The sequence below is a fragment of the Salarias fasciatus genome, chromosome 13 (assembly GCF_902148845.1).
Source record: "Salarias fasciatus chromosome 13, fSalaFa1.1, whole genome shotgun sequence".
In the NCBI taxonomy this organism is placed as follows: Eukaryota; Metazoa; Chordata; class Actinopteri; order Blenniiformes; family Blenniidae; genus Salarias; species Salarias fasciatus.
This window is the reverse complement of record NC_043757.1, coordinates 27725449-27741185: the sequence shown is the minus strand read 5'-3', so window position 1 is coordinate 27741185 and position 15737 is coordinate 27725449. Positions and strand designations below refer to the sequence as shown.

At 50.1% G+C, this 15737-nt stretch overlaps 1 protein-coding gene across 2 annotated transcripts in view; it reads right to left on the bottom strand.

The window, feature by feature from the left end:
• Positions 1–11945, bottom strand: part of vps8 (VPS8 subunit of CORVET complex) — a 19871-nt gene extending 7926 nt beyond the window's left edge. Inside the window, exons 1-19 of one of the 2 annotated variants that reach the window (XM_030107080.1) lie at positions 11706–11945; positions 10986–11054; positions 10729–10859; positions 10135–10231; positions 9283–9315; positions 9077–9131; positions 4982–4987; positions 4603–4727; positions 4180–4266; positions 3348–3415; positions 2969–3122; positions 2821–2880; positions 2634–2741; positions 2473–2553; positions 2111–2281; positions 1931–2005; positions 1651–1686; positions 194–284; positions 1–16 (exon numbers count right to left, since the gene is read on the bottom strand). The exon at positions 1–16 is cut by the window's left edge and continues 31 nt beyond it. In XM_030107080.1, the coding sequence (XP_029962940.1) occupies positions 1–16; positions 194–284; positions 1651–1686; positions 1931–2005; positions 2111–2281; positions 2473–2553; positions 2634–2741; positions 2821–2880; positions 2969–3122; positions 3348–3415; positions 4180–4266; positions 4603–4727; positions 4982–4987; positions 9077–9131; positions 9283–9315; positions 10135–10231; positions 10729–10859; positions 10986–11054; positions 11706–11777 (1535 nt within the window). In that variant the 5' untranslated portion in view covers positions 11778–11945. The remainder of the gene's footprint in view (positions 17–193; positions 285–1650; positions 1687–1930; positions 2006–2110; positions 2282–2472; positions 2554–2633; positions 2742–2820; positions 2881–2968; positions 3123–3347; positions 3416–4179; positions 4267–4602; positions 4728–4981; positions 4988–9076; positions 9132–9282; positions 9316–10134; positions 10232–10728; positions 10860–10985; positions 11055–11705) is intronic. The other variant, XM_030107081.1, reaches the window with a different exon arrangement.
• Positions 11946–15737: the final 3792 nt, after the last annotated feature.

The following is a 15737-nucleotide window of genomic DNA, read 5'->3' as shown; positions in this document are numbered from 1 at the left end:
GGGTCCCCAAACAGGCCTGCAACACAAGAAGCACCGAGACAGTGGGAGACGGTCCCAGATGTCCCAGATGTCCCAGATGTCCCCAGATGTCCCCAGATGTCCCCAGATGTCCCCAGATGTTCCCAGATGTTCCCAGATGTCCCAGATGTCCCAGATGTTCGACTGGTGGTGCAGCAGCACCGCAGGAACTCACCCACCACGGCTTTAGCCGTCCCTTCATGGAAGGACCAGGCCAGAGACAGAGCCTCCACGAAGTGCTCCTGCTTCAGCAGGCAGTCGATACGCTGGAGAGACACACACACACACACACACACACACACACACACACTTTTTTTTCTTTTGGCTTTAAAGGAACACTCCGAAGACAGTGCTCCGCAGAAGGATATACCGGCGCACAGCGGCTGAGTCTGTGGCTGCTACCGCTGTGCTCCGGTATATCCTTCTGCAGAGCACTATGCTTGTGCAGGTCTGTGTATCAAAATGTTATTTTAACGGATTGAAAAGAAAACACATCTTTTAAAATGTTTTATAACCATTCAGATTTACTTCATGTGCTAATACGCCGTCCCCTGGACCACTGGAAGGAGGATTTTGTCCACTTTTGTCAGTCCGGCTCTGATTCCTATTGACTTCCAGCAAATGAGCTAAGCTAACTACGATGCTAACAGCTGGGAACCAGCCACTGGACGCAGAGACACAAAAAAGGTATCTATGCAGGGGTGCACATAAGCGGTGCGCTGGTGCGCATGCGCTACCAAATTAAAAAATGCATACCTCATCAAACACTGTAACGCTCATTTGCACACCAAGATTTGGGGATAGCAAGGTGTGCATCTGTGTGTCGGATGGCGGGGGGCGGTGCTCACTCCGAGCTTTCTCTTCAGGTGTAATGTTCTGCTGTTGTGAGTAAAATGACGCGCAGAATACTTCACAGTCTGCACTCCCGCGCAGCAGGTACGGCAAGCTGCACAGGGACATAAAGCTTGCCGCACCTCCCCTGAAGCCCTCTGGCGCCCCCCATGGGAGACGCTTCACACTTTGAAAACCGCTGACTGGAAGCAGACACTGCACACGCACCTCTATTTTTCAGAGCTTTAAACACCATTATATTTTGTGAAAGTTAGAAGGTTTCAGACATTCTGCTGCTGCTTCTATTCATTTTCAGTTGAAATTAAAGCAGCTATGTAACATCGTCCATGCATCCCTCTATTTTGTTCTTCCTGTGGCGTGGGAAAAAAATGTATTTAAAAATGTGAGGACCAAGCAACAACCCAAGATTCTCCCCTGAGAACTAGAACAAAAAATATTATGTGCACCCCTGTATATGAGCTTGTCTCACGTTGTCAATGACAGGGAAAGGGTGTGGGTCCAAAATCTTCGGAGTATTCCTGCAACTATTTGTCCCGTTTCATTCTAAAGTCCCTTTAGCCAACAGCTAAGAGTCGTTCAGGAACCAGCTGAAGTTGATGAAATGTTTAACTTTAACGCTTCATGGAGTCGCCACAGGAGGACCAAAGGTGGCTCCAGAGCCACAGGTTGAACATCCCTGTCATAAACCATCAGGCGGCTTTATAGCACTGATGCATTGTGGGTTTACGATGTTGGATCAGTGATTAAAGTTTAGCGGCGAGGAGCAGAGTTCAGACGTACCTCTCTCCAGTTCCTCAGAGCCATGATGTGAGCCGACTGGAACACAAAGCAACACAACGTCACACAAAGTCACACAACGTGACGGCACAACAACACACAAAGTCACACAACGTGACGGCACAACAACACACAAAGTCACACAACGTGACGGCACAACAACACACAAAGTCACACAACGTGACGGCACAACAACACACAAAGTCACACAACGTGACGGCACAACCAGACCCAACAGGAGGCCTGCTCTGGAGAGTCACGGCTCTTTCACACCATCACAGACCTTGGTGCCCAAATACACGATCTGGCCGGCGTAGCTGGAGACGGACTGGTAGCAGGCCTTCTCTCCCACCAAGGCCTGCCACACACACACACACACACACACACACACACTTCTGTGAGCCTGGAAAGGCTTTTCTCTGAATCTGGACATGTGGCGTATGGCGGCGGCGGCGGCCCTCACCAGGGCCTGGGACACGTTGCCCCCGGTGGCCAGGGACTTGAAGTGGCGGCTGTTGTAGACCAGCTGGACCTGCTCCAGGTCCAGAGTCTCCAGGACCTCCTGACTGGGACGGTCCACCACCTGCAGCTTCTCGTGGCTGTCCACCAGGACCAGGGTCCGGCTGTTGATCCACTACACACACGCACACGCACACACACACAATGTGAGACGTTGAAGCCAGAAGACGCCTCAGCTGCTGAGTTCTGACGGTCCCCCATCACCACCGGGTGTTCTCCGGGTTCTACTCAGCTACTGCTGATGTTCTCTGGGTTCTACTCGGCCACTCCCGGCCCAACGGTGCGATACCTCGTCCAGAAACTTACGCTCAAGCTGATGATGTCGCAGCTGAGGTGCAGCTGCCTCTGCTTGATGACGTGAATGGTCCCCGACTCCTCCTTCTTCACCTGGACCAGAGAGAACGGTTCTCCTCAAGAACACAGACACGCCGGAACATTCGGGAAACCGAGGAGGACTCGGGAGCTACCAGGAGGAAGTGGACCGTGTCTCCTTTGCAGAAAGCCAGGACGGGGTTGATGGTCTTCTGGACCGGGACAAACTGCCAGGCCAGCTGAGGGACGCTGGACGGATCGGACTGCAGGGAGAAGGTCAGAGCGTCAGCGGGGAACCCTGGAGGCGGGTTCTGAGGCCAGCAGCCGGGTGGGTGTCCACACCTTGCTGTAGGGAAACGTCATCCAGACTTTCAGCGACGGTTTGAGTCCAATCACCAGAATCTGAGCAGAGGAGAGACAGGGCGGAGTCTGAGTGGACGAGCCGAGGACGCGGAGACAGAGGAGACGCGGAGACGGAGTGTGTGTCCACCTTGGTGAGCGAGGCCATGGCCAGCAGGCAGTAGTGGGTGATGGGATGATCCCTGAAGTCTGGAGGAGCTCTGAGCGGCTCCACGCAGCACACCTCGCCTTTAGAGCCGCTGAAGAGACACCGCGAGTCGCAGGAGCGCATCCCCATCACCCTCCTGCCACGCACACGCACGCACACACACACGCACACACACAAAGAGAATGAAAGCACGATGAAAACATGATTCACTGCCCCTCAGCCAGTCTTTTCCAGTGTATGAGGAGAACATGTCGACTTCACAGTGAAGTAAACAGTTACTGTTCCACTGCAGAACCGAACTGACCGTCCACAACGCCCTGGCAGGTCTTTAAATACTGACAGAAAAAAGTCAATCGTTTACCTGAAGGCCAGCTCGAACACAGAACCTCCACTGTCATTACACACCGCAAGGGTGGGGTCGTCTGTGAACTACACAAACACACACACACACACACACACACACACACACACACACACACACACACACACACACACACACACACACACACACACACACACACACACACACACACACACACACACACACACACACAGAGTGTCAGTTGTGCTGGGTTGTTGTTGGGTTGTGTGAGGTTCTTGTTGGGTCTTTCTGGGTTCTGATTCAATTCTGGGTGTCGTGTGGGGTTTTGGGGGTTCAGTTGTGTTCCTGTTGGGCTTTTTTGTGTTCTTCTGGGTTCTGGTTGGGTTGAGTGGGGTTTTCGTTGGGTTCTTATTTGGTTGTGTGGGGTTCATTTTTCATTCTGCTGGGTTCTGTGGGACTGTGTGGAGTTCTTGGGGTTCTTTTTGTGTTCTGGGTAGTTCTGTTGGGTTGTGTGGGGTTCTTGTTGGGTTCTGGGCAGTTCTTGTTGTGTTGTGTGGGGCTCTTGTTGGGTTTATATTAGGTTCTGGGAGGTTCTTGTTTGGTTCTCGGTTGTTCTTGATGGGATTCTTGGTGGTCCTGCTGGGTTCTGGGTTTTTTTTTGTTGTGTTGTGTGGGGCTCTTGTTGGGTTTTTATTGAGTCCTGGGGGGTTCTCCTTGGGCTCTGGGGAGTTCTATTCGGTTCTTGATGGATTCTATGGGGTTCTGCTGGGTTCTGGGAGGTTCTGTTGGGTTCTTGCTGGGATTCTGGGGGTTCTGCTGGGTTCTGGGGGGTTCCTGAGTGTCTGGTGAGCAGTCCAGCTTCAGCACACACCTTGACGTGCAGGATGGCGGTTCCCGGAGGATGAGCGTCTGTGATGGTTCTCAGGAGTTTCCCGTTGGCCAGATCCCACATGGTGATCTGGACAGAACCACAGCAGGAGGACTGGATCACAACCCCACCAATCAGCAGCAAGACTTCTGGTAATCAGTTCACTCCAGTGTCTCGCATATGACTTTAAACTGCAACCGTACTATTTCATCAACATTTCTCTGGTGTGTGTGTGTGTGTGTGTGTGTGTGTGTGTGTGTGTGTGTGTGTGTGTGTGTGTGTGTGTGTGTGTGTGTGTGTGTGTGTGTGTGTGTGTGTGTTTATGACTGCTGTGCTACTGGACGTGTGAGTGTTTGTGCCACATTACTGCAGGAGTCATCTGATCTGGGTTTTATGAGAAGCCGAGCCGGGCTGTAGATGATTGACCTGTCCTTTGGCGAAGCCGCAGAGAAGCCTGGAGCAGTCGTGGTTGACGCTGAGGGCGGAGACGGCGCCGAACTCGGCCCCGGTGGTCTTGGTGCCGAGACAGAGCCGCAGAGCCTGGTTGGTATCTGCAGAGGACGAGGAAGAGCGCCGTGAACTGCCGAGGTCTGCACCAAGCACTGAGCACAACCAAGACAGAGACGGTCTGGAGGTCTGGCGGTCAATGAGGCGCCGGGGAAGCAGGAACACTGGAACTCATGATCCAAATAAAAGCACAAAGCATGCACTGAAGCAGCCGGCCAAACCAAAACGAAGTGTGACCTCTGGAGGCAGTCGGATGCAACACGACAACAAGAAGACGAGCCGAAGAGCGAGGCCGTACCTTTTCCTGCCGGCGTCATTTTGTCAGCAACATAAAGAGAAAGCCAGGTCACCACAGGGTCAACACTTCCTGTTTGAATCATGCTCAGCACCTGAAACAATCGGTAGGACTGTCTTTCTGGACTTCAGACCGGTTTTCTTAAACTGGTTTCAGGGTGTTGGAACCAGGTTCAATGTGGCTCTCTACAGTTTAGGACGGGGTTTGGACTAGTTTTCTGGATTCGATCTGGACTTTAGACATGAGTTCTGTAGTTTGGGGACAGTATGAACATGTCTGGAATGGGATGAGACTGCTTCACAATGGTTTAGGCTTTGGTTCAGCCATGTTTCTGGAGTTCAGACTGGGTTCAGACAGGATCACAAGGGTTTAGACGGGTTTAGACTGGTTGTATTTCATCTCTCCTGACTTGTTAGCTTGTGGTACGGCAGCGTTGCTCTCCGGTAGCCAAACGTTAGCTGGGCTAATGAGCTCTCGGATAGCGAGCCGGACCTCCCTCTGTTGGGCGGCTGTGTCCACTCGCTCCCTTCCTGAGGCTTGGTGACGTGCTAGCCACGGCTGTTAGCAGCACAGCTAGTGATAGCTTAGCCACTGCGGTGGAAGCACCATTTGCGCACCCCTCACTTGGATTCTCAGAATGATCCTGGTTGTTTAGCAACACGGCTAGCGTTAGCGCAGCTGCTGCATGTAGGCTGCATTGTGCTATTTTCCCTGGCTCCGTGGCTGCTAACCACAGGGTGGGTGTTAGCTTGGCCACTGCCGGTGGAGGTGCTGTTGGTGCATTCTCCGTCGACTTGTTGGTGCCTAGTTTGGCTGGTTAGCGACACCAATAGTGTTAGCTTTAGCCACTGTCGATGGAGGCACCGTTCGTATGCTCTTCTCCCGCCTTCTTGGTACCGAGCCCGACCATTTGGTAACACGGTTTTTGTTAGCTCTAGCTGCTGGTAAAGACTATGTTTTTGCTCTTCCACCTGCTTATTGAGGCCAACCGCAGCTGTTAGCCACATGGCTGGTGCTAGCTTTAGCCATTGCTGATGAAGGCCGTGCCGACGCCCCCTTCTTATTGATGTTAGTGACACGATTAGCATTAGCTTGTTGGTACCAATCCTGTCTGTTAAGGACACAGCTGGTGCTGGGTTATAACCGTTGTGTTCACCCCGGCTTGTAGGAGTGGACCGTGGCTGTTGGCCGTACGGTTGGTGTTAGCTTTAGCTGTGGTTGGCGCACCCTCCCTCCGGCTATTGGTACCAGGCCTGTCTGCTGAGTGACACTGCCATGTGTCACATGGCTAGCTTGGGGCTGCGCTGCATCCTTCCCCTGGCTCACTGGATGGATACCATACTACTGGATGGTTCTTCAGATGGCTAACAGAGGCCCGGCCAGGTCAAGCTGCAGCCCCGGTAAAACACCCTCCCCGGACTCGGCCCGGACTCGGCCCTGGGGGGCCAAACCCGGCCCTCCTGGTCATTTGAGAATCACTCCTTATCTCTATTTACAACCACTGAGGACATATTGGAGACATCTTGAGTCTGAGCTGCCGATCAGAGTCAGACCTGATAACAAGTCTAGAGAGTCGACGGGTCAGCTGACCTGGCTCTCCATCAAACACACTCACCCGGTGACCTCTGAACCCATCAGGAGGGTTCAGAGGTCACCTCTCAAGCTACAACATGAAGGCCTTTTCTCTCTGGAGCTGCTCCTCTGTCATTTATTCTGACAAGCAGGGGCTCGTTAAATACTAGACCAGAGAGCATCATTTACTACTGATCAGGAAAAGATGAGAATCTATTATCATGTATTTATAACAAAATAAAATGACACTTATTTCAGCATTTCTATCTTGTGAAGTCTCTAAAGTGGATGAATGTGTCACTGAATTTCAATCTGAGGTCAACTCCACTAATAATCTGTCGGGATACTCTATTACAGCGCTCACTCCTGAACAGGCCCTGACACAACTCATCCCTGAATAAAGCAGACTGGAGTGGAGACGATCAAACTGAATTATGCAAACACAAAAAAACAGCGTAAGGGTGAACAGGAAAGAATGGAGGAGGAAATATTCAATCCAAAACTCTTCACAAGTCTGGATGGATAGATTTAAATTCAACTTTATTGGCATAGTGCCAAGCACAACAGGGTCATTTCACTTCGACAGAGAAAAACCAAACATTTCAACTGAGATGAAGTGTCAAACTCCACCTCATGGCTTCATCCTTTCACCTCTTTATTCCTCCACACGTTAAAGGTGCATTAAGGAGTTTTACAACCTTAAAAATACTTATTTTCCACCATAAATATGTTACACATTTTTAATGATGAGTACAATGTGCCCTGACATATTCATTACAAGTACCTCTAACAGCGCTAAATTGTCACTTGAAAGTCACAGTGCCGGTCCGGCTCCAGCATTTTTTTGGGGAGAATTTGAAAGGAATGACATAATGCGCGCTCCGGCTGGTTAGGTTTCGTTATGTCCGCCATTACTCCGCCAGATGCTTAGTGAGCAACAACTGAGCAGGATCTTCCAGAAAGTAAGAACAGACTGGCTTCTAGCACTGCCACAGCTCCACACAGACTCCACCAGGTAAAAGAAACTTACATTTTACTTGAGCGCTACTAAACGAGTGAGGAAGGAGCTCCCCTCTTCCGTGCACGTGAGCCACAGGCACGAGTTTTTCACTAAGCTGCATTACGCCCAAGGCCTGCAGGGGCTGCCGTTTCGCATAAAACGTGCAAACTCCTTAATGCACCTTTAACATCCCTATGTTCTGCTCAGCGGGCTCAGTTAGCGTGTGCAAACAGACATCAGGTTAAAGCTTTACAGCTCCCATATTCTGCAAAGCTTCCTTTCTGAGTCTCCACATCCTGGATGAGGCTCCACAAGTAAACAAACTCTCACCTCCATCACTGGATCCACTGAAACTGAATCTGAGCTCCAACAGGAGATTTTCCCTTCATGGCATCATGACGGGACATAGCCCCTCCCCCTGGACACAGCCCCTGCCCCTGGACATAGCCCCTCCCCCTGGCTGGAGATGAGACCCAGAATCGTCTGTTCTCAGTAGAACTCTTACAGGGTTTTTAAGACCATCTGAACTTCAGGAACAAGGCTGATTTGGGGAAACACACTTCAAGAAGCAGGGTTTCCCCCAGGAAAAAATGAAAGCGTAGCCGCCATCTGGGCGCCGCCGCCACTCCCCCCGGCCCCGGACAACAGGGTGTTCCTAATGCTGAGTAACAGTTTCAGGCGCCATGTTGGAGGGCATACAGAGTCTTAAACACCTCGAGGCAATGGAATTGTAATATAAGGCATGGTATTTAGAGTGTTTTTACAAAATTAACTTTTTGAAAATATGTATTTTACTTGGGATATAATGCACAGTTTTGGAGCCATAGTCATACGTAAGTATAAAGAAAGTTTTATAGCGGCTGGCTCGGGGCTCTCTGTGTATCCAGCGTGCTGCTAGCTCTGATAGACCGCGGGTGAACTGCTAGCTTCGGCCTTTTAGCACATTTAATTACCTTTTAATAACTCACTCATACCAACTCACGCCTTTTAATTCTCTTTAGTCATTCATATGTTACCTCTGACGTTTAGCAGTGCTGGAGTCATCTTAGCGGGGCCACATCGCTGCATGCCCTGCCTCGTTAGCAGCTAAGCTAACGTCAGGCTAGCCTGATGACCCACGTCTGTAGCTTCTCCGTCCGGACACTCCTCACATTTATACCCTCAAAAGACTCTTTAACGGCTGTCAAAACACAGAAACGACGCAGATACACGACCAATCTACCCGGGATACGCACACACTGAGGCGGGGCTTCCCTGGGAGTTAGCGGATCACACTTGCTAGTGGCTCGGTAAAAATATAGCGCATAGCGGCATTTGTCTAAATTTTTTAAGCGCAGTGTGCAAAAAACAAGGCGTAGCAGGGCCGCTACGCGATAACGCTTTAGGGGAAACCCTGAATAAGGCGTTACTGGACACAAACACAAACACACACACATACACACACACCAGCTCTTCTCATTCTTTTAAATGTGAATACAACCTGGAACATGTGGGAGAACGTGTGAAGACAAAAGGACTGGACTCACCGAAGACCAGAGCCAGACCGTGAGACGTTCCAACCGCGATCACCCCCGACACCGTCTGAACACACACACACACACACAGGAAGAAGCATGAAGACCACAGCACTAACACTCAGAGAATCCTCTCTCCAGCCGTATTACTGAAATGCGTTTGACTGTTTCAGAGGAAAACATCTCTGACAGGCAGAAGACAATCAGATGAAACTCACGATGGCTGTGGGCAGTCCGGCGTCCACTTTGTCCTGAGGAGAGACACACTCTACTGTCAGGGCATCGGTTAGTGGGAGGAAGATGCTCTATGGTGTGTGTTATGGCAATTTTATTTAATAAAGTGCATCAGCCGGCGAGTTCGTTTTGGTCTTTTTATTAAGCTGTACAGCAGGAGAAGTCACACAGTCAACAGAGTAACAGAGTGAGTTCTGCCCTCGCAGGGGCGTGCAAGCCTCTAATAACTATCTGCTGCGTTCACTCCCAGCGGCCTTGACTGCACCCAGCCATAGGCTGGATACAGGAAGACTCCCACGAGTGCCCGCAGCTGCTAAGCTAAGATTATCAGGAAAAAGTAAAACCTAGACAAAGCAGTCGCGGTTCCCCACACATCGGAGTGTGGGAGCTACGGTTGTTTACAAAAAATACCTCTGTGAGCACTACAAGCGGGGAAAAGCATGCATACATGAGAAATTTCCATTACATGTGAAAACAGCTGAGACGCACATGCAGACAGCTCTGACAGAGGGAAGCTAACCGCCATGAGGGATCGCTGAGGGTGTGGCTAGAGGTGAATGCTAATGCTAATGCTAATAGTGAGCTGTTGTCCTGGAGGAGGGAAGCTGTAGGCGCATCGCTGCTCTCTGAACCCTGCAGCCCCCTCTAGTGGACGGATGGAGACTGACAGTGACTCTGGGAGCAAGAACCGAACAGGAAGTGACTCATACTCCTGGTGGGGCGGGAAACTGGGCTGCTTCACAGTCTGAATCAAGAGTGTGTGTGTGTGTGTGTGTGTGTGTGTGTGTGTGTGTGTGTGTGTGTGTGTGTGTGTGTGTGTGTAACAATAGTCTTACCGCAGCAGAGACGATCTGAGCAGAGATACCCTTCAACAGGGTGTGTCGGAGAACAGACCCGTGAACTGTTGCATTCAAATCCACCGTCCTCCTCTTTCTGTAACACACACACACACACACACACACACACACACACACACACACACACACACACGGAAAAATGGCGGCCAAGTGGCACCAACACATGGAGTTTGGTTACTTTTCACCAGAAAGGACGACAACAGGACAACTGGCAAAGTGGACAATCCATCAAAGAAAGGAAATACGAAGAATATGGAGAAACATGTGAGTAAATCTCAGCCCAGCAGCACCAGCCTCGGCACATTTTCTGCTGTTACACTGCAGGTAACTAACTAACTAACGAACCAACTGACAAACTAACTGTCTACCAAGTTAGACCGTCTGTCTTGTTGTAAAGCCGCTGCTACTGTTCAGGTTAGATGAAAGTCTTCTCATGGATTTTTCCAAACAAGAATCAATAAAAGATTCAATAAAGAACCAAATCACTGAGCAGAACCGGAAATGGAAAGGTTCCTGTGTGTGTGTGTGTGTGTGTGTGTGTGTGTGTGTGTGTGTGTGTGTGTGTGTCCTTGCCGTTTGAGGTGCGCCGGGTCTCCGCTGTCGGAGCTGGCCAGGGATGACGTGTCACAGGAGTGGGCGTCCATGTTGTCGGTGTTGACGATGCAGGTGTCCTCCAGCAGGAAGGGCTCCTCCTCCTCCTCCACCTGCAGCAGAACCACACTTCAGCTCCTGAAGCTCCGTCACGATTCATGGAGTCAGGATCCATGTGTTGATGGGATTCAGTGAAACGGGGCTGGGATGTGAGGGGGTCTAGGCTCTGGGTACTGCACCTCGCTCAGGATGCTCTCCAGCGTGGGGGGCGTGTCCACCTGGGGAATGTCGAACTCCTTATCGTCGATCTGAGAACAGAAGCAGAACGGCGAGCGTCCGTCAGAGAGCGGCCAGGTTCTGGGCGACGGGTCTGCAGTGGAACAGCTTCAGAACCAGCTGCTGGTCCAGGAGCTTCAGGGTTCAGAGTGGGAACGGGCTCTGACCAATCAGCAGGCGGCAGAGTGGAAGCTCCGCCCTGCAGAACCCATCCTGATGTGTGGGGAACCTCAGAGGAGGAGGCAGGACACATGGCACGGTTCTTCAGCTCCGGTCAGCTTTCTTCACACAGTGAAAAAACCCTACAGCAGAGTACCGGCATGTACCGCCCAGAGAACAGGAGGAACCCCGAGGACACCGGGAAGACCCCAAGAACCGGGCAGAACCCTGAGAAGACCCTGACAGGAGTCTAAGAAGAACCAGACAGGAACCTGACAGAACCCTGAGAAGACCCTGACAGGAGTCTAAGAAGAACCAGACAGGAGTCTGACAGAACCCTGAGAAGACCCTGACAGAACCCAGACATGAACCTGACAGGAGTCTAAGAAGAACCAGACAGGAACCTGACAGAACCCTGAGAAGAACCTGACAGCATCCTGAGAGGACACCGGGAAGACTCCAAGAACCAGACAGAACCTTGAGAGAATCCAGAGAAGACCCTGACAGGACCCAGAACCACTCACCGAGTCCACCTCCATCAGGTTGAGCTGGGAGGAGGCCGACAGCAGGCTGCGGGAGTCCGGGGACTGAGACATGCTGAGCGGCGCGGAGGGAACAGAGGAGCTCCTCTCCTCCTCTCCTCCTCTCCTCCTCTCCTCCTCTCTCCTTCTCTCTGTTATTCCGTTTCTCCTTCTTCCTCTCTTCTCCTCTCTTCTCCTCTCTGCTCCTCTCTCTTGTTGTGTTTCTCTCTCCTCTCACCGGAAGTACCCAGCACCTCTTTCTTCTTCTCTCCCTCCGTGCAGCAGCGGAGCAGCGCCGGTCCACAGCGCCCCCTGCCGTCTGAATACAGTATAACAGCCATAACGCTGACATTTGGTTTGAACACACCTTCACATTCAGTGTTTTCTCTTTACTTTCTTGACTGTTCACAGGGTAGATTCTCACTGAAGGCACATCTTGAAAACAAAACGTGTGAAACAAGTGAAGTACAACTTCTTTAATATTTCAGATTCCTTAAAGTAGACCAGAGGAAATGTGTCTGGTGAGTCCAGAGCCGAGATCTTTGATTCCACCTCAGTGAAGCTGAGGACAACAGCCATTATCAAAGATACTGATGGAATAGAAGCAGGAGCTCCACTCACAGCCACTGACACCTTCAAAAGAACAGCAGAACTCTGCTGTTTAAAGGTGTAATACAGGATTTTCTATTTGCTTTGTGTTCCGAGTGGATCATCAAAACAACTGGTGGTTCTGTTTGTCAATCATTCTGACGAGCTGCTTTCGTCAAGCCGTTGTACGTGCTCGCTCCCAATACGGTTCTCCCTTTTGCGCATGCGCATTCAGAGTGTTTTTGTAGCCGGTGAGCTTCGGTTTCAGCTAGTAGCTACTTACCGATGGCGAGTCTGACATAATGAAACTGTAACTGTTTCGGAAAATAAGCTTTATGAGCGAGGCCGATCGCAGAAACTGTAAACAGAGCCGTGCACGCCCGGAGAAGAGGAGGATGCGCTCGCACACTTCCGCCATTGATAGGTGTTTCCTGGGAGAAGCAGGAGAGCAGGTAGGATGGTCTGGCGCATGTGCGTTTTTCAAAAAGCGAGTAACAGACGTTTGGCTTCGTCTTTTCAAGAAAATCCTGTATTACACCTTTAAGCATCTTTAACCAGAAGAATTAAACCAGACTCCTGGGGCATAGCTTTGTTTACAAGGCCCCGCTCTGCACTGAATGCAACACAATGCTTGATTGATGGTGATATAAATTGATGAATAAAACGATGAAAGGAATGAAAGCAGCTGCAGGAAATCCCCCACTGTGCATATTAAAGCTCTGTTCCAGAAAAGACTTGTGATGATCTGATCTCAGTTTGTTTCCAGCCTGCTAGAGGTTTTGAGATGAGTGAGGATCCCCAAGAGGAGCTGACCAGGGCCAATCTGCAGTGCGGTCTCCATGCCCACCAGGCTCTAATCCTGAATGCTGTTCCACAAATCACAGAAATCCCCCACAGTAAGTCCGGGAAAACCAGAGTCATCCTGAACCGTATCTGTGAGTTGATGAAGCTCCAGACAGAAGATCAAAGGCGAAAAGTGGCGAGCCTAAAGTCAGGGGAAATTACCCCATTAGTGGACCGCTGGTCTGTCACTCAGCAGCTTAGCCCATTTTATGCAGATCTGTCTGGACCTCAAGGCCTCCAGAGTTGAAAACAAGCCCTTAAAGGGATACTTCAACATTTTGGCAAATTGGCCCATTTAGAGCAATTCCTTAGTCATTTGAACAGCATACTTACTTTTTCTGTGAGGGCGAGCTGTTGTTCAGAGGAGACTCGGGGAAGGTTTTCAGGACGGACATAATGGAAGTGAATGGTATTTTTGTTCCCCTCGTCAAACTCATCAAATACACAATCCAACAACCCCAAAACACTTTGGTGGACACGTTATAATCTGCACATTCACTACGCTGTGAAATATTAATGCAAAATTACCAGATTGAGTTGTTTATGTGAAGATTGCTAAGGCTGTGTTCACACTGAGTTGAGTCGAGCCAGGACCCCTTTTGGGAAGTGTGAATTTGTAAATCAGCCTCCTCATAAATAACTGAATCGTGTTCTCACCGGCGTCGAACCGAAGGGCCGTCAAACCAGACAGAAGCAAGTCGGGGGCCGGAAGGAAACGCGATACTTGTTCCAAAATAAGTGATTTCAAAATAAAAGCTGTGTCGTGTTTCTGCCTTAATATTCTATTTTTCTACTTCTTCTGGTAGAATCCAGAACAAACAATGGGATGTAGTCATTATACGCTTTAGAAGAATGAACGGTTTTGTACCTCGTCTCTGCAGGAAAGTCAAACAACTCCAAAATGGCTCAAAACAGCTCTCTGACCGAAGCGGCTCTGTGTTGCCAGATTGGGCAGGTCTCCGCCAAATCAAGCTTCTTTTTTGAACACGTCTGACGGGTTGATGAAATGATTATGTGTTTATGAAGTGTTTTTTTAATTATACAAATACAGTTTTAACGTGCATTTTCAACCGAGATGTTGGTTTGGGCTGCTTTCTGTTGAGTTAAACGGGTTTATGGTGTTAGATCGACATATCTGGCAACCTCCTCCAGTGGACTGGAGACACCGCAGACGGTGCTGCGGTGATTCCGTTCTGTAGACGGAACGCAGCCAGAAGAACGGTTGTTCTCTTGTACATGATTTTTCTGCAGACCATACAAATCGCCGACTTTCAGAAGGAAGACAGACTCTCCTCTCCGCCATGCTCGACGTGCGCGCTCAGAATAACAGTCCGTGTCGTGCGTTACAGAAGCCTCACACGGACAAAAGTGAGGCAAACGAGGAAAGCTGGCTGGACCCGGGGAGCGACCGTGTTGTCACGGCATGTAGATCGAGCCGGGGTCGACCTCAGACCTCCTCCTCGAAGCGCCCCGGCTGGACCCACAAGTAGGTCGCTCCAACGTGAAAAACGTGTTCACACTGTCGCTACCGGCTCCACCACGGCATTTATGTCGAGCCAAATGCTTTGGTGTGAACACAGCCTAAGACGGAACTACTTACTAAACATGGCGTCTGGGCGTAGTGATTTCAAAAGAAAAAGTAGTTCCCAGTTTTTGCTTCTGTGTCGTAACACTACAATATTATTTGTTGGTGTTCCACAGCGTAGTGAATGTGTGGATTATAACGTGTCCACCAAAGTGTTTTGGGGTTGTTGGATTGTGTTTTTGATGAGTTTGACGAGGGTGAACAAAAATACCATCCACTTCCATTGTGTCCGTCCCAAAAACCTTCCCCGACTCACCTCTGGATAAACAACAGCTCGCCCTCACAAAAAAGTAAGCATGCTGTTCGAAATGACTAAGGAATTGCGTTTAATGGGCCAATTTGCCAAAATGTTGAAGTATCGCTTTAAGGGAATAGCAGCCAAGGGGTCGTTACCGGAGCTGACTGCCCACACAGTGTTAGTAAATCAACTGTTATCAGCCTATGCTGTGACAAAGCATGTATGGGAGATGATCAGATGGATGATACCGTCTGTGAGAGAAGAAAACCTGCTGGAGCTCCAGTACTCTGCTCTCCTGACGGCTGTGATCAGCTGCAGCTCTGAAGCTGATCTGCTTCAGAAAGCTTTCAGTGACAGAGACAAACTGTGAGGACAACGGTCCACATGTTACCATGACCTGAAGCATCACAAGTCATCACAGCAGTGGACTGAAGCAGTGGACTGGAGGACTCAACCCAGAAGAACCACCAACCTCACAGTGATGCTCCTGGATGGATGGATGATGGATGGATGATGGATGGATGGATGGATAGATGGATAATGGATGGATGGATGGATGGATGGATGGATAATGGATGGATGGATGGATGGATAATGGATGGATGGACGGATGGATGGATGGATGGATGGATGGATGGATGGATGGATAATGGATGGATGGACGGATGGATGGATGGATGGATGGATGGATGATGGATGATGGATGGATGGATGGATGGATGGATGGATGGATGGATGATGGATGGATGGATGGATGGATGGATGGATAATGGATGGATGG